This window comes from Hakea prostrata, chromosome 8 (genome assembly GCF_041222555.1).
Source record: "Hakea prostrata isolate BN-2017 chromosome 8, UWA_Hpros_2, whole genome shotgun sequence".
In the NCBI taxonomy this organism is placed as follows: domain Eukaryota; kingdom Viridiplantae; phylum Streptophyta; class Magnoliopsida; order Proteales; family Proteaceae; genus Hakea; species Hakea prostrata.
In genome coordinates this window covers 44,351,473-44,378,500 of record NC_142607.1, presented here as the reverse complement: position 1 = coordinate 44,378,500, position 27,028 = coordinate 44,351,473, and the positions used below count along the sequence as shown (strand labels likewise).

The 27,028-nt window shown below is 37.2% G+C and overlaps 2 protein-coding genes across 2 annotated transcripts; both read left to right on the top strand.

Moving 5' to 3' along the window:
- Nucleotides 1-1,316: 1,316 nt before the first annotated feature.
- On the top strand, nt 1,317-4,427 carry LOC149008089 (HMG-box (high mobility group) DNA-binding family protein). Its single transcript, XM_089167317.1, has 7 exons — nt 1,317-1,458; nt 1,754-1,903; nt 2,126-2,210; nt 2,290-2,373; nt 3,034-3,084; nt 3,199-3,260; nt 4,036-4,427. The coding sequence occupies exons 1-7, from the start codon at nt 1,382-1,384 to the stop codon at nt 4,046-4,048; spliced, it is 522 nt and encodes a 173-aa protein (XP_089023443.1). The 5' UTR covers nt 1,317-1,381; the 3' UTR covers nt 4,049-4,427.
- A 2,494-nt stretch (nt 4,428-6,921) lies between these two features.
- On the top strand, nt 6,922-26,618 carry LOC149008088 (Haloacid dehalogenase-like hydrolase (HAD) superfamily protein). Its single transcript, XM_089164981.1, has 11 exons — nt 6,922-7,214; nt 7,293-7,409; nt 7,516-7,584; nt 7,754-7,858; nt 9,519-9,573; nt 17,170-17,243; nt 21,454-21,537; nt 21,634-21,774; nt 23,990-24,055; nt 25,065-25,174; nt 26,266-26,618. The coding sequence occupies exons 1-11, from the start codon at nt 7,128-7,130 to the stop codon at nt 26,432-26,434; spliced, it is 1,077 nt and encodes a 358-aa protein (XP_089021107.1). The 5' UTR covers nt 6,922-7,127; the 3' UTR covers nt 26,435-26,618.
- Nucleotides 26,619-27,028: the final 410 nt, after the last annotated feature.

The following is a 27,028-nucleotide window of genomic DNA, read 5'->3' as shown; positions in this document are numbered from 1 at the left end:
CTTAGTTTTCTTTTGGTTTTATTAAAAAAACAAAAAAAGCGTGCTCATTTTGTACTCTAATAACTTTGTACATACCATACAAGATTCCTGTGCCAATATGGGTCAGAGAAACGGCCCTTTGGGCCACCCCAAGATTCCCCCCCGACCCCCGCCCACCCCCCCCCCCCCCCCCCCACAACAAAAAAGAGTTTTGGTGGGGTTGTGGGTTTTTGGGCCGTGCCCCCCACCCCCCCCAAGTCTTTGTTTTTTCTTCCCAACCTCTAAACATTTTGATTTTTTTTTTGGAGAAAAGGGCTTTTTTTTAAAAAAAAAAAAAAAAAAAAAAAAAAAATCCAATCATACAAGATCTTCTACAACATATTGGGAGGCAGGCGAGAGAGGATCCAACAGATTTCTTGGTCCGACGTTGCCAATCCGGCTAAACACCCACCTATTAGTCTCCCTAACACCATGCACCAAAATATACTCCTGAAACAAGGATCTCAAGTGAAGCATATCCTCAACAATGTGGTATTCTCCCCAAGTAAAGTCCTAATTGCCAATTGAGAATCCTTTGCTCAAATTGCAAGCCACACCAAATTGCAGCATCTCAAGCGAAAACACCCACATTAGCACAACCACTAGAACAAACAAAATAACATCACCTTGCAAGTCGCCACACCAACCCTCCTGTTTTTTCTTCTCTCAACTTCTAAACATTTTTTTCAAATTTTCATAGAATATATTAAAATTTGAGCTACCTCTTGAGAAAAATAGCATTTCTTACCGAGGAAAAAAGTGACAAGGAGACCAGAAAGGGAAGAAATAGGTAAAGACGAAGGTATAAAATCTAAAAGTTCCTTAAACTTCATTTTTTGGTTTTTTTTTTTTTTCATTCAGAAGCTTGCATTTCTAGTTTTATTGAATTGTATTTTAAAGGTTTTAGGGATATGGGAAAATATTTAAAATTCGTTTTTTATTGGAAAATGAATCGGATGTACAATCTAACGGCGTATAAGGCGCAACGTGTCGGGATGGTAATGATCACTGCAGAACTGTCTCCACGGCGCCGCTGCGCCGCTGCGCACGCAGAATCTCTAGGCAATCCTGCAACAAGATATTAAGTGGGGCTCACACAGTCCGCTCTTTACACTTGTCATTACCTCATTGGCATATCAAGGCCCTTCGAACTTCGATGATTTCCCAAATCAATTTTCGTTTACCGCCCAAAATCTCTGGCAGAACATCTTGTTTATGGAAAAATTGGAGGGAAGGGATTAAAATAAATTTTCTTCCATAACGTTTAAACTCAAAACTACTAAACCAAAACTTCATTAGAAGCTCCACAGCTCTATGTTACATAACGAGTTGCAGTCTTGCAGAGCTCAACTTTGGTGCTTTAATGGCGGATCGGCCAAGAAGTCGCAAAAGGGTCTACGGCTTACGCCGTGCCCCGGATGGAAGCGCATTTGAGAAATGGTATCCTTCTTACTTGCTTTTATCGCTCCAAACCGTTTTCCCTCTTCATCGGTTCTTTTCTTTATTCCCTTGATATTACTTATTTTCCATCTTCTAGCTATGATACTATGCATCACTATGGTGATCTGTCGAGAAAACCCATTTCATTTCCCTGCTTATTTGAGCCTCTCTTTTTCGTTTCTTTCCTTGCTTGTACTCTGTTTTTTCTTGGTACTATGTAAAGTCGTTTGAAGAACCGAGAAGTCTCACTCGACTTTCTTAGTTCTTACATTTTATTTAACGTGAAATTCTACAGCGATTTCTGTGGCGCTTCGTATGCCGTCGTCCTTGCTGACATGCATGAATGTAAAGGCAAAACAGAGTATAAAAGACTCAAAGTCGAGAAGCAGAATCGAGCTATACTGATCATCGAAGACCAGCCCAGATCACCATTTTGCTTCTTCATGTATATTCGTTACTCTTACTTTCTTGTTCGTTCTCCTTTTGTGTTGTACTCTCTTATCTCTCTATTTGAGCATTGGAAAAAATTGTTTTTGGTATATCAAAAGAATCCTAATGTATCGTTTTTAGGCCTTTTCCTTGCAAAGATAACTGAAACTGAAAATTTCACCATGACTTGTTAGAGTGAATTTATTGTAAATCATCCGCTCTTGATTTGGTTTCACAGGGAAAGCTTTCGGAAAAACAATAATGGTGATTATCTGGTACTGGACAGGAAGGGTTTTGAGATATGGAAGAACATGACAAAGGAGGTACTAGTTACATTTGCGATTTACAGGGATAGGCCCAATTTATATCATGAAATTGTTAATGTTTTCCTTCATTTGTCAGGAGAGGTCCCCCTTTGTCCATCAATCTGAAAAGGTAAATTCTGCATACGACAAAGTTTTGCACAAAGAAGAGGAGGACTTGAAGGTAAGGAAGCCAAAACTTTGTCTGCTCTGTTAACTTGAGGAAATTTAAAGATAATAGTGCCGAATTAGCAACAGTCTTAAGTGCTCATAATTCAAGTAAGAAAATCTTCTAAAGGCAAAATAAAGAAGAGAACAATTAAGGTTTAAATGTGAGAGTACCTGCTGGAATGCATTAACAGAAACAGTAAGATGACCCTTTACAATTACAAGTGAGACTAAATGAATGATTTGGATATAAAGTAGAAATTTTGCCAATCCAGACCATTCTTTAGATATCCAACGGTCGGCAATACTGCAGCAATTCTATACCATTTTTAGGTGTCTCATCCAACCTCAGCTCATCTCATTCAATTTTGCCACGCAATCCAAATGCCCATCCATTCACAAATAAAAATTTGAGCTCATCTGTATGTCCAACTGCTGGCTTTAGGTGTCTGTCCAAGGATGCTTCATTGTGGTTTATTTGTTTACCAAGTGGTTCTTTAGGGAAAAGAAGAAAATGGGTTGGCTTAATGTCTTGTAGTAAGATTTCTGGGTTAGTTTTTGAGATATTTTCTCGTTGTGGTAAGTTATGTTTCCTTTGCTGACTCACTCCTTTAGGACTTGCTTCTTTTATGAATGACACAACTGCTCATCTTTCTTCCATTTATGGATGTTTTAGTTTCAGGGGGATGACGAGCCAGATTCACTGAGGGTTGAAAAGTTTGATCTGGTCTGTGCATATCTTTTGTTCTATCAAGTGTTCACTGGCATACACTGTACCACCATGTTTGCTTGCAATCTATCATTTTTCTGACTTTACCCCTCAAATTTTCTGGATGATTAGGATCATGGACTCTTGGATGGCTGTGGCAGCTTGGAGTTTGGGGGATTTGATAGCTCTGGATGGTCTCTCTCTCTCTCTCTCTCTCACACACAAACACACACACACTCAAACTCTCACACACAGTGACACCCACCTACATTCCCCTCCCCCCCCTTCACACACACTAAAAGGATGCTAAGGGCCCGGACCATAAGTGCCCTCATTCAATGATAAGCATTATGTGGGATTACATCAAACAATGATATATCTACAAATTGAATCAAATACTGTAGGAAAGGTGTAAATAAATGTGATGCAGATATCACACAAATTTCTACATCCCAAACATTTTAGCAGAAGATATACTTACGAATCTTCCTCTCTTTTTTTTTTTTGGGTGGGGGGGGGGGGGGGGAAGATATACTTGTGAATCATATAATTATAATGTTAGAAAGGTAATTTTTTGCAAAGATGAACATGTGGATCATCACATGAGTGTCAAAGCTTCGGTGTTACCCATTTGTTAAGATGCCTAGAGATTGTCACTAAGGAAAGAAGCATCTACACATGGACATAGGTGCTACTATGGAGTTCTTTGATTATCATGTATTTCCTTTAGAAGTAATTCGTTCCATCTTTAATACATATATTCCTCAAATGATTTTTGTTACTTTTTGAGCAAGTAGAACGCCTTGCATGTGTTGTGACTCATGTAGATCATACCTTTAAAAGAGGGAGTTTCTCCTATTTGAAATGAAATTGCTAAATTCATGTAGCCTGCAGATTCTACATTTTGATTTAAACTGTTTTGGATGTTGGATTCATCATTGAAATAAAAATCATTTGTGAAAAAAACAGGAGTGAGGAATGACGTCTATTCAGGTTTTACGTGACAAACGTCCATGAAGATAAGAAGAAGTTTGGAAGATGGAGTGTTTTGAGCACCTTGTATTTTTTGGAGCAAATCACCAGTTTACTTCTGGTGATAAGGAAATCAGGTGGAAGGGGTGGACTTTCAGTGTCCTCTTCTACCAAAGGCAAGTCATTTGGCTATTGTACAGTAACATTAGGCTTCTTTCTCTTTCTTATTCATCTTTTGGTAGGATTTGTAGAGGTAGGAATGCAGGCTAATATACAGACTAAGGTACACTCTCTGCAAGTGAAATTGGCAAATTTTTTTTAAAGCTTCATTTGCTTGTAGGGATGTTGGTACATATAGTCCCATTTTGCAATCATATATACATATTTCAATGACTGAATCAGCTCTGCCTTAGCCTTTCATGTTTACATTTAATCAGCAATGGGAATTTTGCTTCTTGTCTTAATTGGATTTGTCACCCCTGCTGTGTATCTTTGGTTACGGATGATTAAAAGCTTCATAAACCATTGCTTGTGTTGGTGCATTTGTTTTTGCATCATTGGAATCTAGAAAGCACTCTTAAGCAACAAATTTGAAAACAATCTGGCTTTATAATGCTACACAGCCTTGGATTCTGGAAATGGATCAGATCAATTCCATGGCAGTTCTGTTCTCATTATATGCAGCAGCAACAGAAATCAATTCATTATTTTCAACAATGAAAGATTCGAACAATGAATTTCTCAGATACAAGTGTTGATGCTTGCTAGGTGTGCTATAATATCTGACTTTTCTTGGAGAGCTCATAGCTGATATCAGGGATGGGATAGGAAACTGCTAACCAAAGTGTGTGGAGAGGCTATGGTAAAATCAATGGTATTCATGATAACCTTATCCGTCCTCACAAATTCTGGGTTTAACCAAAGAGGGAAGAGAAGTGAGGAAGAGGGAAAGAGGAGAAAGAATGGGATTATAGACATTTCTTTACATTATTAATTTCAATCACTGGATTTAAACTTGAACGTGTGTTGCACACATCTGCAAAGAAATGAATGGAAATGGAAAGAAACAGGATAAACATCTCCATCATGTCATTAAATGACAATGAAAGATTCCAATGAGTTCATATTGGAGATTAGAAGTGGGTGAAGAACCTATGGTAAAATTGATGATATTCCTCATCACCTTATCCCTCCTCTGAAGTTGTAGTTTTACTAAACTGTTTTCAATATAAAGGAGACTTAAAAAGTCTCCAATGGATAGATAAAATAGATAAAGAAGAAATAAATTGTACAGCAATGATGATTTGTAATGTTGTGTCCTAGCTGGTGCTGTTTGTGCTGTCCAACATTGAAATTACATGTATGATTAATACATATTGACAGTTGATTTTGAAGCAGGGGCGGAGCCAGGATTGAATATTGGGGGGGCCGAATGTATGTGGCCTGTGGGGCAATGTGGGACCCACTATAGGTCCCATGTTAGAATGTATTATTATATTTTAATGTGGAGTCTACATTAAAAATTAGGTAAATTAATAAAAAATTCATGAGTGTGAGAGAGAAAGGAATAATTTGAGAAAGAGAGAGTGAATGCTTGATGTGGAGAAGATTTAGGAAAATTCCAAAGTTTGCTAACTACTTCAATATTTTGTGAGACGTGTGAGGAAAAAAAAGAAAAAAAATAGGAATAAAAGAGGAGATTCACGAGAGAATAAATGGAAATGAAAATAAGAGAGAATACATAAGGAGAATTTCATGGATCATCAGTTAGTTTTTAATTATAATTTAATCTTTTATTATTCCTTAAAACTAGGGATTTAATGATAACCATTAGATAAAGATTATGAATGACATTTGTACCCATCATCTTTATCTTAAATTTTTATTTTTAATTTTTGGAGGGGGGCCAAATAGTGGTATTTCACATTTAAAAATAGAGATATAAGGAAAAAAACAAGGATCTTTACAATTTCAAAAAATCCGGGTGGGGGGCCATGGCCCCCTCCGGTCCCAACGTGGCTCCGCCACTGATTTTGAGTATGTGTTCAACTAATCAATTTAAGTTAAATGTATCCTATGTGAATCCCATGTATGAGAACTAAATCGAATCAAAGAAATCAAACTAGAGAAAAACCTAGAACCATCTTTGTTCGCAAATTCTTCTTCATTTTTAGAGAATTTTTGTTTGCTTTCATAGGGGTATGTTTTGCGAGGTCGAGCTTCAGAGCTGCGCATTAAATGCACAGCACGGTGAAGCCAATGGTCGAGATCGAAATTTGCTGTACATGCTACGCATTAAATGTGCAGCATGCAAGTCACACTAATGTTTTGCGTGTCTCTCAAATCTTGAGACATGGTATTTTCTGATCCATTGGACATTATAACAAGAGGAGGATCACAACTATTAAGTGTAAAGTATACCACATAGAGTGATCTGAAGATCGCACAAGAGCGTGTTCAAATCACCTCCATATCGGGGGAGCACATGCTGTTCCCTGATGCTTCTTCACCATTCATGTAGGGTACTCAAAATTATTTTATTAATACTCAGATGTATGGCCCCACACTAAACGTGTGCTAGAGAATTCTTGATGAAATTGCACCTAGATTGTGTAAAAGCCACCTTAAGTCCTTAACAATTGGAATAAAAGGATAAAACCGGAATCAGGATTCGGATGCAGATCAGATTTAGTCGGAATTTGTCTGGTTCGGCCCAGAATTGGCATATGCTTTACGCACGATGCCTTTGATTCGATTTGAGCCGAACCGGTAAATCGATATCACTCAGCCCAACTCCGATCCGGTTCTCATCCCGCCCGGGGAACTTCGCGGCTTTTATTTCCGACACACTTCGATGGATTAAAAATTTCCGTTTCAGAGAGAGCCCTTTGTGATTAGAAGGTGGAGGTTTCTCAGGTTTCCCGTAGTGGCTGGACTCTGGAGTCTCTAGAATGCTTCCATTTGTGGTAGAAATGCCTTCTTCAGACACTGCTATCGCTGATTTTACGACATAGGCGAATTTGTTTTCTGTAACCTTTTAATTCCATCCGTGCTCGAACGAGCTTCGTAGTGGCATCTCCGTTGTCTCCATGGACTTCAGCATCAGCAGTTCTTTGCTTCCTCCTCCGACGTTTGGTCTTCACGTATCTAACTTTCCTGCAAAGCTTAGGTTACAGGTTTGTACTTCTGTGGTATTTTCATTTATCTTATCTTTAGCCCCTTGTGGGTTTTTTAATTCAAGTGTTTTGCGTCAGGGATTGAAGCGCTTGAACTCACTGAAGCATCTAACTGTCAGAAGCGCATGTGGGTCTGATGAAAATTGTCCAAAACATGGGTTTCCGATTACGCCCAACCACATTTTCATGGAGGAGGTACTGGATTCTATTACCATAGCTTTGCCTATCTTTAGTTTCCTGTATATTGATGGATTTATCGTCAATGAAATCAAATTCTGATAGGGAGTTTTATTTGTATCAGGCAATAGGAGCCGAGTACGGGGAAGGTTTTGAGACTTTTAGACTAGACGGCCCTCTAAAAGTTGATGTGGTGAGTGGATATATCCAGGGTTTTTTTTTTCCTTCTTTCTGTTTTTTATGTGATTACAATCACAAACTCCTCGTCGTGTGTGCGTGTTTGGGTGGGTGTGTTACCGGTTGCGTTTTACTCACACTTGATGTTGGAGTATCTAACATGTGTGTGCTACTCTTATTTATAGGATTTTCTGAATGAAAAATTACAAGAAGGTTTCCTGCAGAAGATTCGCTATGCTATGAAGCCGGATGAAGCATTTGGTCTCATTTTCTCTTGGGACAACGTTTTGGTAATAATTTGGTTCTCTGTTTGCAACCTTTTAGGTCATCTTTTGAACCCACTAAATTACTATGGTCGCATTGATGGGGAAGAACTGTTGTTGAGCATGAGTGTGGTGAGAGTCGATAGTTTTTTTACCAAATGGTAGGTAAACTGGTGGTTTGTGCAGTGGAGAATCTATAGTTTGTGAATTCGAGGCCTATCCATATCAGATGAAAAGGAAACTACATCTCATCCAAAACCGATAAGTTGGAAACTTTCTCAAGTGTTTAGAGAGATCCATGAATCGAGAAAGATTATCTACACTGAGCATGTAATTTTGAGAGCAGCAATTAGGAAATTACGCAAGCAGGAAATCTTGAAATTTGCAATTCAGAATGATTTTTAGAACCTAGAGGGATCTTTCATATCATGGGATCCTGGAAGAATGTCAGGCTATGAGTCAATTGGGAACCCCGAAGTTCACCCTTGGTCCACATTTGTGTAGTTTGTTTGCAAAATTCTCCAAAATAATAACCTTCGAGATAGTTTGACAAGTGCCCTTCCTCTCCCTATTCTTCGTAATTGGGCTGCAAAGGAGTTTAGTAGTGACTCTGGAGATAATCAACTATTGTGAGATATTTTCAATCAATGTCATTTTTGTACGATTTCTTTTGTGAGGGTTAGCATTGTTGGTGACCGAGTTTGCTGGTAAATTAACCACACTAGGAGTTCTTAAGCTTAAGTTCTGTTTTGGGCAGTTATATCCATTATATCCTTTTTTTTTCCCAACATTTCCATTGAGTAAGTAATCTGGTTGATATACTTGCTTTTGCCTGGTTGCATCTATCTGGCTCTCTTTGTTGTTGTACCATATATTGTATTGCAATAGAATCTCAGTTACTTGTTTAAGAAAAGGATTTTCTTATTCTGACCTTGAATAGTTAATGTGTTACTTAATGTGTAACCTAACTTTTTTCTGTTTCAGTATAATATGATTCTGTCCAACACCCCTCCCCACCCCCACTCACAGCGACAAAAAAAAGGGTAGATACTGCCAATTTGCATGTGTATTGAAAATTTTGTATGACATTGACAGCTTTTAGTAATGACATAATGATATGTCTCTTTCCAATTATTTTTGAAGTCTCTTTTATACCATTAATTTTAAGAACTTTCAGGAATAAGATAAAATGGAAATTAAAAGAAGAAATAAAATTTTAAGCATATGGATAGAGGTGTAATTTAGACAGTTGCAAAACAGAGAAGAAAGAACGAGGAATTGAGTTATTCTTCTCTTCGTGTGGTTGCATCATCATGCACTCATGCTTTAGGAGGCCATTGCTTAGAGTAATTCTAAAAGTTAGGGCTGCAAGGACAAATGCCTGGGCAGCCACTTTTTTGCATAAATTTAGAATGTTGGGATGGACTCCAAACTTACCTTCCTGGGACTCTGCATGGGGGGGGGGGACTAGTGCTGATAATTTCTCTTTTATCTTTGTCATGCTTTATATCTGCTGTGGTCCCTTTTGCAAATTAGGTACATGAGAAAATATATTAATAATCTTTGACTATCATTTACAGCTCATGACATGGAACATGCTTGCTAGCAGCATCATAGCTTGTTTATCACATAATATTTAATTATCTTAATTTTTGACCCACTACTTGATTTTATTGTCACTGTTCAGGCGGATACTCGAGCGCTGAAGCTGAACACTTGGAAACAACTTGCCTTTGAAGAGGGTATGCTGGCTAGCATGTTTCTTGAACTTAACATGTTCTTACTAACAATTATATTGCAAGCATTTAACGTGTGTATTTTACCTACCCAATAATATGTGAACTTTTGGAATGAGGGAAAAAGTCGTTTTTTCCTTGGTCTACAGTATCGGGTGTAATATTTGATTGCTCTGCTCTAAAGTTTCTTTCCCCAAGACTGATTGCCCAGGCCATTACCCAGTTTAGTTGTACACCAAATGTCCCTGAGATGTGGGACCTCTGAAACAGAAGGGGAGATTATTTACTTCTTTGTCCCCCCTCCCCCCGGGCCCCCTGGGGGATTCTTATCAAATCAGTTGGGGGTGGGTGAGTGTTGTCCTACTTTTGTATGTATCACTTCTCAGTTGGATGGAAATAGCAGGACGTTTGTTCTGATAATTTTTATTGGACGAAGTCCTTGTATTATTACACTTTTACTTATTTCTTTCCATTTCCGCTATTCATTCTTATCATTCCCCCTTCCCGCAACGTATTGATGTTGGAACCAGCTGGAAACTCTCTCTGCTGGCTTTTTAGCAAGATTTTTCTTTGAGATTAAGGAAGATATTGGTTGATATAATGTCCTAGATCCCCACAGCGAGGAGAGCCTTGTGTACTAGTTACAACCTTCTTTAAATGACCTAGAACCCTGTTTGAAGTGTAGGCATATTGTATTAAACTTTAAAAGCAAAATATGAACACCGAGTAGTTCGTATTCTTAGCATTAAAAAAATTCCTCCCTCTTGTCCTTGTTCCTTATCTCAGTGAATAAAAGTGATGTAGTTTAAGGTTGGTAGAAAACCAACTAGGAGTCAAAATTCAGGATCTAGGATGAATTGGTAAGGTTGGGAAAGCAAGAATTCGATGTGAGGTCTAATTGAGAGGAAGAGTTAGGACCAAGGAAAAAATTTTGGTTGAAAATTGGATTTCAACCCAAGAAAAGGCCGAAATTTTTTGGTTTCAACTGAATTTTGGTCGAAACATATGATTTTTTTTTTGAAATTTTGACCCTATGTTTAGGGCCTTACATGATGTCCATTTCATCTGATTTCCTACCTCCTACCTATTTAAAGCATAATAAACACAATGGAATTAGTATTTTGCCACCAAAAACCACTAAAATTTATTATTCAAGTATACTAACAAATGACTGGTTTTGACAAGTACAGGCATAGAATCATCAACATACATGAATTGTTTGATAGAATGGTTACATATACAACAAGTCAACCAAATAAAATGACCAACTAGATCAAATGATGGTGTCTCACATATATTAAGTTGAAGCCCATATATCATATATACATATGTATTTTGAATTAATTTAGAAAATAATTATTAAAATCATAAAATGAAAAAAATGGTAGCAAATAAGAAAAAAATAAGTTTAGCAAAACACAATCATAGATCATAGTCCTAGGCTAAACATATATTAATTTTAAGGCAATACAAGATCATTTAAGACATGAACAAAACAAAAATAAATAAAGAACAATTGGGTATGGCTCATACTTCACTTTCTATTGCTGCCGGAGTTTCCTTTGTAGCTGTTGTGGCTTAGGAGGTGTTTCGAGGCAAAAGATGAGCAAACGAGGTGCTTGAAGGCAAAGGAGTAATGGAAATTAAGTGAAAATGGGATATAAATCAACAAAAACTGAGGAAAAACAAGTTGGAATGGTCAAATTTTGGTCGAAACATCCAAAATTTTGGTCAAAACCGATAACTTTTCCAAAATAATTGGAATTTCGTTTCGGTTTTAAAAAATACAGGCATTTCAGTTGAAATTTCAGTCTCTTCTATTTAGGACAAAGCTAGGATTTAATGGTTAGATTTGGTGGTCAGGTTACTGTAGTGTAGATTATATGTTGGAAGTTGCAACTAAATCAGGTTTTTTAATATCTAGTTGAGGAGGATTCTTGTAGAAGCAGGACTGAGGGTTAAATGGTAATTTCAGGCAACCCACTGGGTGGATGAATATGAAATTTGGGTGGAGTCTCCTCAGGGTTAGAAAAGACTCGATCAAAAAGTTTTAGCAGTTTTTAACTGTTTGATATGGCTGGGCAGCATTCCCTTCAAAAATACCTTGTATATGACCTCCTAGAAGTAGAGAAGAATAGTTGTAGGTCTTAACTGTTAGATATGGCGGGGCAAAATTCTTGTCAAAAGCACCTTTCATATGACCTTCTAGAAGTAAAGAAAAATAGTTGCAGTTTTTTCAGAGCAGCAGCTTACTTGAGTTTGAAAATTATGGATGAATTAGAAACTAAGGTTTGAGATATATATATTTTTCTAATGGTTGGATGGGGCAGCCAAAGGAATTGAATGAACTTGAATGGTTATTAATGGTGAAATAAGGCTTTGGATGTTTTGTTGAGAAGGAAAATTCAGAAAGGGATTTAGGTGTTGGGGAACTAGAGGATTAGAAGAAGAATTTCAGTTGGGGATGATTCAACTTACTGTTGTCATAAATCTTCTTAAGCTACAGCTTGAATGTTGAAGATGTTCTTGAGAGGAAAAAAGGAGTAGAAATCAGGATTGCGATATCAATCCTGTATGCATTGCTCAACATCACTAAAACTCTTGTAAAAAATCATGATCTTATTCAAACAATCTCTAATTGATGAGGGTGTATTACAACATAGAGACCTTCTAACATTCCTAATTTGACTCATAAAAAAGATTCCTAATCATTCTAAAAGATTCAATAAAGTAGATAAGAACAAAACATAATTCTATTTAGCTGTTAACTATCATAATATAATTCAAGCAGACTTTAACTTCTACGCTAACATTATCCCTATATTATGGGCTTATTAATTAGGCTCATTAAATCTACAAACACTAAAATTGGAAGCTTAAGATCTATAGAATCCACCCATGGGCCAATAGAAAGTACTCTGATATCCAGCTGATCAATTTGAAAAATCTTGACTACATTAAAAAAACTAATGGGAGGGGGAAAAGGATAAATCTTTCTTTGAAACCCGAGTAATTTGAAAGTAAGTTTGGACCTTTTTTACTGGACTAGTTATGTTAGAGATCGTAAAATTTTCCTTGCCCCAAGGACTAAAAGATCTGCATCAGTCTCTTGTGGGAAATACTGGATGAGCTCACTGTTTGGATTAACTAGTCCTGTCAATAAAAAAGATCCAGAAGATGGTGTATTGATGCAACAACGATGGTCTGTCTCTCTGCAAAGAATGTACCTGTGGCAGTATAACACAGTGCAAAGAAGACCAAACACATTAGTAATGATGCACTAAAGCCAATGGGCATGAAGAAACGCTAACGGTTCAGTAAGGTTCTTGGGAAGGAATTGATCAAGAATAGAAGTTGACAGCCAATTGGTGGACACATTCTTTCCCAGTGGTGATTCAACAATGGGGGGGGGGGGGGGGTTTACCAAATATTGCATATTCAACTGATTCACCTTTTTCTTTATTCTGTCTACCTTTTATTTTTTATCAGCACTTCTCTTTCTGTTTCATTTCCATGATCCCAAAAAAATTTCACTGGTGGTTTAGTTTTGTCTCACACTGTCCCTATTGTAGGTGAAGGGATTTACTTTCCATGGCTGCAGGGTGTGAGGGATGGGAAGTCATTCTCCATCACTGAATTTGAATTTGTTAAATTGGTAGAGCCAGATTATTTTCCAGTGATATGCTATAGATGGACATGCATAGAGAGTGGGTAATCCATCTATAGTTTGCAACATACTGACAGCCATAGTTTTACAAGTTGAAATGTGGGAGCATCTTGAGCTTCAAAGGATATTGAGTCATCTAATGGTTGATTCAGTTAACCCTGTCACCTATCTTCTGAAGTTGATTTGCCTGCTTGCTGTTCCTGTGGTTGGTGCCTTTTGGTTCTATTACACAAAATAGCTTGCGTAACTTCAAAATAGCGTAACTTTAGCTTAAGTTGTAGCATTTTAGTTATTCCTCTCTTCTCAGCTTTTTCTTCCCCTCTTTGATTTATTTTTTGAATGTCTCCTAGTTGTGGACATCTCCTCCTATGCATGGAAACAAATCTCGCTCATACCAGGTTTCTATAATATTTCAGGAACTTCGGTTGTTTTGACAACAAATACCAAGTTTTGACCAATTTGAACCGATTTCTGCAGCCTCGACAAGGTTCTACAAGTTTGGTAATTTTGAGTTACAACCAGTTTTGACCAGCCCATCACATTTGAAAATTTACCAAAATATACCTAGTTTGAACCTGGTTTTTACCAAATCTTGGTTTCTGATTGGTCAAAACCTTGGTCGGCTCCAGAATTTTTATCCTGGCTTCTGTAGCTAGTATTATTTTAGATATATTAAAACTGTTAAACAATTGAGAAAATTTCCTAGATGGTCAGATTTTAGAAAAGATTTACTCAATAAGATATTTTTAAAAAAGTTTTACTCAAATGGATTCAATTTTTAAAAATAATCACAAAATCCTAAATTTTGTGATAATTTTTCTTGCCCAACTAATTTTCTCTCATGAACTACTCAGATTACCCTCAATCCTTATATATGTGTGTGTGTGTTTATATATATTCAGTTATATTTTTAACCTTTTTAATTTTTTTTTTCATAATTCAATTCCTAAAAAATAGGTATACATTCTCTCACGTTTGAGAGGTTTTAGTAAGTTACTAGCATTCAAAATTATTACTTCTTTATTTATTTATTTTTATAATAATGTACTCTTGAAAATATAATTCTCACTAATTCCTCTTTCATTTTCCCCCCTTTTTCAGTTCTAGTTGTTAACACTATATATATAAATTTGTTGTTGTTGTTGTTAACACTATATATATAATTTTTTTTTTGAGAATTGAGAGCTTTATATTAGGGGGTGGGAAGTCTCTAGTATTCTTTTTTTATAAAAAATGACGGTAATTTGGGTAGTTCATAGGAAAAATTAGTTAGGCAGGAAAAATTATCATAAAATTTGAGATTTGCTAATTATTTTTAAAAATAAAACTCATTTGAGTAAAATTTTTAAAAAAAATCTTATTGAGTAAATCTTTTTAAAAATCTGACAATCTGGGAAGTTTTCCCTGAACAATATTGAATTTTTACTTACTTGGGTGTCAAGCTAGGTATCGCAAGGTTAGATTTGGCACTGATTTATTTCCAGATTCCCTATGTAATTTGTTGAGGCAAATTAAGATTTTGATCTGAAGTGAGCTGTAGAAGTTACTATTGTCAGTCTTCCTGTTCTTTTTTGAAAGTGGATGGAATATTCTGTCCAGATCTATGTAATCTGTTTATATAAATAAAGGGCCTGTAAGGCTGCAACCCAAGGATCTTGTCCAGAATTGCAGGGAGCTTCTTCCCAAGCTGGTTTGGTCTTCCCTTCTTCTTTTTTCTCTTCCCCCTCTTTCTTCATCTCTCCTTCTTGGTCCTGGGTTGATTATTAGTGCTAACTTTCTAAATTGCTGCATCTGTTACAAAACAACACAAAATCATGAAGTAATTCCTTTGTATTTTATAACATAGATCTATATTATGTGATTAGCCTGATGGCTGTGGTATGGAACCAAAAGATGATATATTGTTGGGTTTGAAGTCGTCCATCTTTGGCAAAAGTGGTCAAGAAATTTAGCAGTGCATTCCATTGTTTTAGAGCAGTATGCATGAGTATGTCCTATTTCTTAGAGTGTATTCTTAGCTTGAAAAGGTGCAAATGCTTGCTCTTTCTTAGTTGTATCTCCCTGGACAGCTTATGATGCAGATTGATCCAATCTGATCATCCTGTTTGGCATGTGGGCATTGGCCTACCAATTATATGGAGGAGATCCTTGTCTGCTGGCTACATTTGGGCAGATTTTAATTTGTATCCAATTGTCAGCACGTAGGATGGCAAATACAAGATCATAACAACTAGTTTCCCAAATTTAAATAAATGAGTCATAAGTAGGAAAGCATTTGAATTTAATGTGGTGGAATAAAGAGGAGGAGAAAATGAGGGGAGCAACAAAAAGTTTGGGGGGTGGGGGTGGGGGTGGGGGAGGGGTTCAATGGGTGTTATTATGTAGAGAAAATATGGAGAAACCATGCAAGGTTTAGGATCAGGTAACTAGCAACCGATGGGAGTGAACAACCGAAGGGAGGTAGGAACTAAGGCTATGTTTGGTAGCTAAGAAAAGAAAAGAAAATTTTGAATAAGACCAAAATAATGATGATGCAATGATTGTTTAATGTCTCTCTCTCAAATTTTAAATTTTTTGAAAGTTTTCTTTTCTTGGCTACCAAACACAGCCTAAGAGAGAGATATGGAAGTGATGGACTGTTGAGAGGCACAAGATAAATTCTTTACTTGAATATACAATCTGAAACTGAAGCAGTGGGAGGCAATCAACTAGCTAAAGGGTAAAAGAGAGATAGAGGGAGGGAGATGTTGCAGGTAAGAGTAAGAGAATGTAAGTGAGAATAATGGGAGGGAAGCAGAGAGGCGAGATGGAGAGGAAAGAAGAGATAAAAATGAGAATAGCCTGTTTGCAAGTGTCCAAACAATCAGTTAAAAGGGAAAACAAAAAAATCCTGGATTGACTGGTCTAATGACATAATATTTACAAGGACTATTGCACAGCTAAAGAATCTCCAGACCTAACTGAAAGACATATGGTTAAGGGTGTGTCTAAACTAAGTCAAAGGCTAAGAACTACTAAGGAAGAACGTATAGTTATCCCTAGCCAATTGTCACCAACAAGGGACTCACAGAAATTAGAATTGAAATTCAAAACTTGCCTACATTACCTGAAGGGGCTACCTATTGAATGACAGTACATCCTTTTGATCCTATTACTGTGTTTGCTACATTTTGCTTTTGTGGAGAATTTGATATGTTCAGGAGTATGAGTCTCAGTCGTAACCTTGCAGGAACCTGAAATCAAGCAGAACATTCATGTAAAGACATTAATTCTTTCTGCAGAAATGCTATTGAATGACCTGTAGGGATGCTAACCAAATTGGATATATTAAGATGAAGGAACTGGGTTAAATGGGTTATCCAAAATTCCAAATGAAAGCCTTTGTGTTATTGCTTCAATACCCATTTTTGTTTGTTTTGCAAAACTTAGAGGGGTTCTGTGTTCGTTGATTTGAGTGAGGAACTGGGATGGATTGGTATCCAAATCAAAACCCTTACTTTCTTGGTTCATTCTTTTTGTTGTTTTGATCTGTTCAATTGATTTTAAGTTCTCAATGGAGTTTATAAAGGTAACATATTACATCTATGTAAAGTTCATGATGGTATTTATTCCCCCCAACCCCCCCCCCCCCAAAAAAAAAAAATAAAAAAAAAAAAAATCATCCAAAATAAAGTTGTTGATGGGTTAGTTAACCAAGATGGCCTTTGGCTACTGTTCTGTACATTCATTTTTCTTCTGAACCCACTTCGTGAATCCTTACCTGACTACATTTGAACTTTGGCCTTATATACTACTAGAGGGAAAGAGCAATGACTCCTTGCTGCTTCTGTTTCTCTCTCTTGGTGCCTCCAAACTTAATCATAAGTTTTTTGTTTAGTTTCCTAGTAAATGGAGACTATCTTTATTCATTATATGTCTCTAAAATTGTTTTGCAGGACAGGAGATTGCTGAAGACAGTGATGTGCAAAAGTCGTTGCTTTATGCTGGTGCTGATCATGTATTGCTAAAGGTTTGTGACATTGATTTGGTTTCAGTCACTATTTGAATTTTTTTGTTCAACTTATAAATTATGCAAATAAAAGGGCTATCTCTGTAGGTTCTAAAGATTAATGATTTTCAAGGAAAATCATATACGTTTGTTTAAACAACCCTTTACTGGGATGAATGGAAGATTTCTCTGTTGTCCTGACATGTGCAATATGTCATACAGGATTCAACAACGTATGAATTTCTGATTACTACCGTACTCCTCAATGTTGTCAGCCAAGCAACTGATGGTGAGATGACCTATTGGGAGTATGGTGGGACAGGATAAGTGGGGTCAGGATAAATGAAGTTATCTTTGACCATTTAGAGGGGAGGTCATGGCTGGAAGAAGCTTGTGTTTGGAAGATTCTGCTTAATGATATTCAGAATAAGCTTGGAAATATTTACTTTCCATCATACATTGATTAGAGAGTTCTGCTGAATTGGAAGTAATTGATTGCTTGAAGTATTTAGTATATTTTTGCTGATAAGATATTTTCAAACACTATTACTCAATCCTTAGCCTTTTCGTGGAGTAGGTGGATGTGGGCTTCTCTAAAGCCTATAAAAGAACTAGGTCTTTGGTTTACACAGATATTTTAACTTCTAGTTGATTGTGCTTTTTCCGTGAACTCTTTAAATTGGCAAAACTAGGAAGGATAAGATAATGAATGATCATATTAGAGCTGGTTTGGAAGTAGCTCCGATAAATAATAGGTTATGAGAAAGTCAGTTGAGGTGGCACAACCACGTTCACTAGAGGCCTTTAAATGCCCTTGTATGGAGAAGCAATAATCCAGATTGAAGGAATATAAGAACTATGGGCAGACCTAAAATAACCTTAAGAGAAGTGGTGATAAAGGATATGCATAGGTAAGGCCTTGTATCTAGTATGACCACATACATAGCTGATTGGAAGGCAAGAATCCATGTAGCGAAACCATGGTAGAAGATCTCGCCTCGAGAGAGATCTCGCCACCGAAAGAGAGACCGACCACTCGGTGAGATCTCGGCGAGAAACAAGGCGCAACTCGGGGCCCACTGGTGGGAGGGTCCCAATGGGGAAACGGACAGCATAAGGCCGAACACGGGTGGCCGGAGCGAAACAACCCAGAGACAAGCACCCAAGGAAACCGAAAGTAGAGGAAGGGAATGCAAGAATACAAATGTAATATGAACCAAAGCAACAAAGAAAAGCAAGATACAAAGCACAACAACAAAGTTATCAAAACCACAAGAGACACAACCAACAAGAATAAAATAATTATACAACCAAGAAGTTCTATACGAGCAAAACAAACATAAAACAAGAGAGAATGATTGATCCCGTGAGAGGCGCAGAACAGCCAAAAAAAAAAAGGCAAAATAAGAGTCCGCGAGATCCGGGCGAGATTCCCCTCGAGATCCGACTCCATCTGTCTCGCCATGTGAAAACGAGTATCCGCGAGATCTCCCACCTGAGCCAACCCCCCCAAAAAAAAAAAAAAAAAAAAAAAAAAAAAATTTTTTTTTTGTTGGGACAAAGGCTTATTGGTTGTTGTTGATACTTGATATTTTAAATTTTGATACAGTAGTGTCTTTATTACATGGAAATCCAGTAAAACCCTTTATGGCAGTTGGGTAATCTTTCATGTCACTGTGGTTGCTAAAGTTCACCCACTGAATTTTTTTATATTTTTTAAACGGGGGGGAGGGTTGGGGGGGGGGGGGGGGGGGGGGGGAAACCCTGTTTCTCCATTGTCTTAATCTGATACTGACGTCCACTCTCCCCTCCCTGATTTTTCTGGCCTTTCTCTCCCCCTGCTCCTATCCACTGCCCTCTCTCACAGTCTCATAGTTTAGAAGATTGACATAAGGTAAAGAGAAAACTACCAGGTTGTGTGCGATGGAGTTGTGGCCCTGCACCCAGGAATAGGGCTGAGTGAAAAGACTGCCATGCCTTTGGGGATTTCATCTTTCCATGGGGATGTTGCAGTTGTTGTGCACAAAGTAAAGGAGCACTATGCCACACTGTGACCAGCTGGAGTTCCTCCCCCCCTCTCCTCAAAACTTCTCATTTGATCTGCGTATCTGGGAAGCAAAACTGGTGGTAGTTGCTTTTATTCTCATCCAATTATACCATCAAACTATCTATCTCTGCTGAACTTCCAACCACCAGCCACAGGGTTCCAGGCTTCCAGCAAAGAAAAATGGGACTTGTTTGAGTGTTTCCCTGATCTGTCATTTTATTTGAATCCTCCTCCAGTCCATCCCTTCTGCTGCATCTCTATTATTTCCAAACAGAATTTGTCAGTATCATTGTCGTCGTTGTTGACTACTGATGGAGTATTGGAGTTACTAGACATGCTTCCTCATCTAATACTGACGAATGTCAGACTGAGGTTTGATTTTGCTAATCACCACCTTATATCAATTATAAATGTTAAGTTGCGAAACCTAAACAGCAATGACAGATTTCATACTTACAGCCATAACTATAATGACAGTAGTGGAGATTCAGTTGCCTAAGCATGAGGTTCCAGCATCATTGGATTTATTGTTGAGGATTCCTTTGTTGCAGGATGCATAACTACTATATATTTAGAGATCATCAATCTAAATGGACAGCAATGTTACTCTGAAATGGGATTTTTGAAGTGGCAGTTGTGTAAAATGTTTTGTGTATCGTCGTGCTCTGTGCCTGAGGAATCATATTCCACCTAGCTTGTCAGCAGTGTATATCTTCATATTTCTCCTGCTGGGGATATTGACTATTAAGAAAAGCTTTAAACAGGATTGTTTATTTCTGTTTTTTTTTTTTGTGTGTGTGGGGGGGGGGGGGTTGGAGGTTAGGTGGTATTTTTTGATGGATTGAGGATTTGAGGTGATGGCCATCATTCATTTTCATAACTGCTAGCCCTTATCTGACTTGGGTTGGGATTTGAGATCGCAAATATCAGGAAAAAGGGCGTTGCAGAAGGGGGTGGGGCAGAGACACAGAATGGAAATTACAAGATGCCATTAGAAGTGAAATTATCAATTTTAATCTTCTATTGCAATTTGCCAAAAGGATTTATAATATTACATAAAAATATTTGTGGAGTGAACTACTTCACTCTATATAGTGATGAAGCGGCTGCATTACAATTATAATTTATATAATTGTGTTTATATAATTGGATGAGTGGCAAAACTAGGATGGATAAGATAAGAAACGATCATATTAGAGTTGGTTTGGGAGTTGCTCCCATAAGTGATAAGCTTAGAGAAAGTTGTTTGAGGTGGCATGGCCACGTTCAACGGAGACCTATAAATGCTCTTGTACGGAGAAGTGATATAATCCATATTGAAGGAACTAGAAGAGCTAGGGGTAGACCTAAGATAACCTTAGGAGAAATGGTGAGAAAGGATATGTATAGCTTAGGCCTTGTATCTAGCATGGCCTCGAACAGAACTGATTGGAGGGCCATTTAGTTGGGACAAGGCTTATTGTTGTTGTTATTGTTGTTGTTTATATGCAGTGTAAAGGCCATACCAATTCAATTTGATATAATTACGCTAATAATGACCTAATATGGGAGACAAATGGATAATGAGGCAAAGCATTGGATATAATTTAAATTTCATAAAAAAGGAAAAAATAGTTGGTGCAAATCAATGCAAGCTCGAGAAGTGTCTCAAAACTGATATAATAGTAAGGTGTGCTGTTGGGCAATTCTTGGGCATCCAAAGCAGGGTTTTTTGCATCAAACAAGGTATGTATTGGCTTTGGTGGGTCACTTAGGCCATGCCTTGACAACTAGTTTAATGGATTTTCGTATCACTTAGGCCATGCCTGGACAACTTGTTTAATGGATTTCCATATCAAAGATCAGGGTTTGGGTAATTCATATGGTGTGGAGTTCCCTTCATTTTCAGCCATGTTTTGAGAAACCATTGGACATTGCATTGCTTGTTAGGGCAAATCTTCATTTCAGATGGTCTGGGGCTATATTAATACAATATTTGTGCATTCTATGTATTCAATGTTGCATACATGGATATGGAGGAAGGATCTTGTTTCCCATGGCATCATTTGATGAGTGCTTTTTGAGGGAAGAATTTAACTATGCCCCTCTTCTTGTTTTTTCTTTCTGATGTTTATCCGAGAAGTACTTTAATTGCAATGCTAATACACTTCTTTGTGCCTCCTGACGAGTTGTTGATATGTTCAGGTTTTGCTTTGGGAGAAAGCAAAAAGTGAATTGGATAGATTGAAAACAAGGCTCTCACAGTTATATTATGAGAATCTTCTTGAAGTAAGAGCTCTAGCCTCCAATATGTCTGGGTGTAAAGTCTCTGTAATTTATTTACAACTTTTTTGTGATAAGCTGATTGCTATCTTTGTTCCTCAGTTTACAAAACCCATCGACGGATTGGAGGAATGGCTTGATGCTGTCTCTACTGCTCGTATCCCTTGTGCTGCTGTTTCATATCTTGACAGGATAAATCTGGTAGAAGTTTTGCAGCAAATGGGCCTTAAGAAATATTTCCAGGTTTGGGATACTCTCTTGAATTTTTACTTTCTCTTGATCTATTTCTGTAAGCTTCTCTGTGAAGTTCCCTGAGGGGCAAGATCATGCCCATGGTCTGTGTGTGTTCCTGGTCCACTGAATAAAGGTCGTGGGGATCCTTTTATTTTATTTTTCGTTTTTTAGCCTAGTCACTAATTAGGTTACCATATCAATAAATAGTTTCTAATTATTAGTTACTTATCTACAAGGATCCACTACCATCTATGTGGTTGTCCTCTGTATTTAACTATTTATTAGTTTGAAGGAAGTAGACCCTTCTGTACATCGTAGTGGCTCTAAACCCAGCCCCACAATTTTAGGATTGAATGAATGCTTATCCTTTTTTGCCTTTGTTTATGTAGTGAAAGAGTCAAGTAGTAGATGTCCTTGTGGTTAGTGAAATACTGACAAAAGCTATTGGTGAGAGACCTCATGGTTCCAGAATTCAGTCTCAGTGACCAACTTGGCAGTCCAAAAACTGAGTTCGACAGAGGTCTTGGCAAGATCTCGCTGAGTTGGCCACCTCAGTAGATCATCTTGGGTGCTTTTTGACCCAATTTAGGTCTGAAACTTGCCATATAGCCTATTGGGCCTTTGAACACAATACTACTAGATTTTGAGCTTTTTTATTTGAATACAATGACGCTATCTGATTTTAAAAATCATGTCTAAAATCGAGTTTGACTTTCAACCACAGGTTGTAAATGCTATAATTTAAGAACTAGCTTAGCTGAGACACCTTGACCGAAATGCAATATCTCAGAGTGATATTGAATTACTGAATACTGAGATCTCAGTGTGAAACCATTGCCTACAGACACCTATGTGTGCCAAAAGGACAAACACCTAATTTTACTTATGCTTCATATTGTTTAAGTAAACGGAATGTTGACTTATTTATGCTTCATATGTAAGAAAGGATTGTTTACATTCACCGACAAAGAAGCAAAAAAGAAGAAAAGGGGAGGGGGCAACACCTTCAAGTAAAAAGAAATTTTGGATTTTTGATAGAGGGGCAATTTTCAATGTAGGGGCTTTTGTAAAATATAAAACTTTAATAAATCCTAGTATGGTTAAACTAGAAGTATAGTCAAATATTCAATTTTGTAATGTGTAAAAAATATTTTCATTCAGAGTCGTCTGCACACACCAAATAAAACTCCCCTACTGAAGTCATAGTTGTCAAACCACTGGGCAACCCAAGACACTGGAGGAGATAAACAACTAAGGCAACACCTACAAGGCTGTCTGACCAGCGCATCCATCCAAAAATAAGGCATCTTGATGTGCTACACAACGCCTTGACAACTCGATTAAATTGGTCCATTTTTTGTGTTTTATCTGCAACAAAGTTCTTTCTTGGCCCAATCGAGTATTGACTGCATTAAGTAGCTTTAGTTAGTAGAAGTACCCATCCATCATCTTCTTGTTGGTTTAAGCTGGTTTTACATCAGATTGGCTGCTATTGAGGTGATTATAAGCTCTTATGGATCTCTTTAGCAAATCAAGTTTGGTATGGTCCTTTTAGCTCTGCCATAAAGGTTTAATCAGAAGTACTGGGGAATCAAGGTGGCTGTAAGTATGAAATATATGAGACAAATGTCACTGGAGTGTATGGAATTCTTATGATTGTTTATGTTGTTTCTGTTTTAGATTAATGTAACTGAAAATGCAAAAAGGCATGTATGCTTGTGCATTTATGTAGAGTGCATCACTTACTTTAGTATCAGTAGAATATGCTATACTGGAGGAATATAATCTAGTTGAATAAAAACTGTTAGATTGCTCTTTCGGTATTCATCTCTGCATCCTGATTGCCTGTTAAGAACAATGCAGTACCATATTCGTAGTGTGTAAAACCATTGTACCCCAACAGCCTGTGTTTCTCATCCCCCATCTTCTTTGATTCTGATACTAGATTTCCTGGGTCTTGTCTCAACCCCACTCTTCCCACTTTTATCTGTTCATTTTTATTGAGTTTCAGACAGAATTATCATTATTCACAACTAGTGTCTCAGACTACATTATCTTCCAAATTGCGTTCCACTATCCTGCCCCCATATGAGCCTCTTAACCTCATATGATGGGCTGACTTTGATACCATTGTCCATTTTTAGTGAACTTCTGCTATTTCGTAATGCAACATATACAAAAGGTCTGGGTTAGTCTAACTTATTATATCATCTTGGGACTACAGGCAATTGTTAGTGAGGAAGATGGAATGGAATCTATAGCTCATAGATTCCTCTCTGCAGCTGTAAAGGTATGGCTGGGGCTCTGACCATCTAACCAAAAAGCTTGAAAGTATTAGATTTTTCACGTTCCTGGATAACTTCTTTTCCAAGATATATTTTGTCTTACAAACTGCAAACACATTTACATGATATTATATTTCAAAGAACATACATGTTCCACAACATACCCTTGGGGTATCTAGACTGCCTTTTTAGCTAAATGAATCCTGTGCTTATTTAAAACTTTATATATTGGGGTTTCATGTCCTGCCGACCTGAGCTGGCTGTAGAAAATTAACAGGCTTGAGACCCCAAACTTTTAAGGAGGAATAAATAATAATCAACCTAAAAAATAATTCACTGTGTACTGCTATTTGAATTTTATCCAAAGTGAACGTCATGTCAAAATACACAGGCACCCAAAATTTTGAACTAGACAGCATTTTTGGATAGCTATCACTGGTGCAAGTCAGATCATCTGCTTGCAATTCTTAAGAGTGCATTTGGTTACGTAATTCCATGGATTTGACTCATGAGTCCAATTTTTAATTAATCGTATGGTTACTTGTTCAGTTATTTCACATCTGAACCAACAATCACATGGAATTATGAAGTCCTCTAAAAATTGGAATTATTTGGAATTCATGTTGTGAGGTTAATTACATGGATTCTCCCAAATTTATCCTGAGTGTAAAAACCCGGGAGTCACGTAATCATGGTAACCAAACCGTTTTTTAAGATGAATCAGTTCACAGGATCAAGGTAACCAAACATTTAACTTTTAATGAACTACAATCCTGTGGATGCTGATTCCATGGAGTTGAAACTGGCGTACAAGCATCGGTGGAATTAAGTGATGAAACACACAATTAATTGATTCTAATTGACTTGGTTGAAGTTTGGATTAACCTTATTACTGAATTTAATTGATTTTTTTGGTGTAAAGGATGTTAGATGGAAGAAAAATTTTCAATGGTGATGTTTTGAGTTGATCTGACTAAAATGGGAGTGTATGTGCCTCTTACTGTATATTTGCAGTTGGACCGGAAGCCGTCCAAGTGTGTGGTCTTTGAGGATGACCCAAGAGGCATAACTGCTGCTCACAACTGTACCATGATGGCCGTGGGACTGATTGGTTCTCACCCCGCGTACGTATCTCAATTTGCTTTTTATGCAATATTTTAGTGATTTTTTCTGTAAATTTTGTGGTTACTCACAGTGACTTCCATTCACTCACGTATTACTTGGTTTAATATGGAAGTACCTAAGGCGTTGTACATATTGAATTACAATGTTAACTGAAATTATATATAGGTGAACTCGTAATAAAAATCTAATAGGTACAATCCCAAGGGGTTAGCTCAGTAGGCATTTGACAAAACTGAGTTAAAAATCTCTTAGGGCCTCTATGGGTCGTACTCCTAACCACTCCAGAGCCTGGCTAAATGAAGTGGTGGTTCCTTCCATGGTATTACTAAGGGCAAGCTCTTCCTGCAAGATATGGAATTCTGGAAGGTTGCATGTTAAGTTAATTACCTTATGCTGGAGCAGAATGCAAAGAGAATTTATCCTGCATAAATGATATGAATGAGGAAGTTCTTTTCTCGCTACAAGATATTTGGATATCAAGCACCTAACATCATATACAACAGAATGTTCTTTATTCTTCTTCCTAGGGTAGCTGATGTTTTAGCAGACTGCTTATCCAGGAGGTCCTTGTCTATAATGTGTTTGACAGTTCGGCCATTTTTTACTCCATGGTTGGCAAGAAATTTTTTTTCCGCCCGACCACCTGCCCTAGATGTGATAAATCAATAGAATCTCCTAGGAAAAATCTCCGGATCTATCATTAATAAGTATTTTTTTATTGGATTTTTGTTTGCACCAAATCTTCAAATATGAATACAATTTTCATTTGTGTTGTTGGTTTCGTACTTGCAATTGGTTGATTTACAAAGTAATGGGTGATACTTATATGTTAGTAGAACATTAGTAGAGTATGGATAGTGAATGGGAGTATGGGACAATATTGAAGTTGAGTTGCATACAAAACCATCCATATTAAACACTTGTATTGTTAGATTTAAACAGTGGTTTTCCCTTTTACTGAACAAAGGAATTACTTAGAGGCCATGTTCTGTATTTTTCAGATTTCGTCGATAGAGAAATTTCATTCATGTGAAAATGACAAATCAAACTTTGTTTACTCAATAGTTGATTCCCACTTCCCTACATGCAGGTATGAGTTGGTTCAAGCTGACCTTGCAGTGGCAAGTTTTAGTGAGCTTTCAGTGATCAATCTTCGAAGATTATTTGCGCACAAGGGCTCTACCTTCATGGATCTACAGAAGCAGGTTATAGAGAAAAGCCCACCTAAGAGAAAGCTAACAATTGACACCATCTTCTGATTCAGTTTCATTCATCCTATTTAGCCTTGGAATTCAGTAGGTGGTAGTTGTACATTGTTCATTGTACAAAGCCTTTTGTCAAGCTTTTGGTTTGAATTGTAATTACATGAGTCACAATAGCTCAATGTGAATACCCCTCATTAATTTTGTAGCTGCAGATTTAGATTTCTTTCAATTTTGGATTCTTTAGATTGTTTTGTCTCTTGCTCTCTTTTTTTTTGGGGTCTGAGTTTGTCTCTTTGCTCTTGATGGTATACTAATTGCTAAGGGGCTAGCACCATCAGACTTGAACACTTCGTGCATAGAGGTAAAGAATTTGTCCATTAATGAAAACCTTTCAAATGATCTTCTCGAGTATCTGTTGGAGAAACTGTCTAAATTTAATGAACTTTTTGAATTATATATCCTATGTATGCTTTTCAATTTAGATTTGCTTTTGTTAATTTTTTTGGGTACGAATCTGTTGTTTGTTATGTCGGTGTGTGTTTCTAAGCATCAAACTTAGTGGGCATGTAGTACCTGATCCCTTCTTGCATCTCTATTGTTGCTGAGGCTTGTTGGTATTTTGAAACCTACTTGGCCTTCCATAGTTTT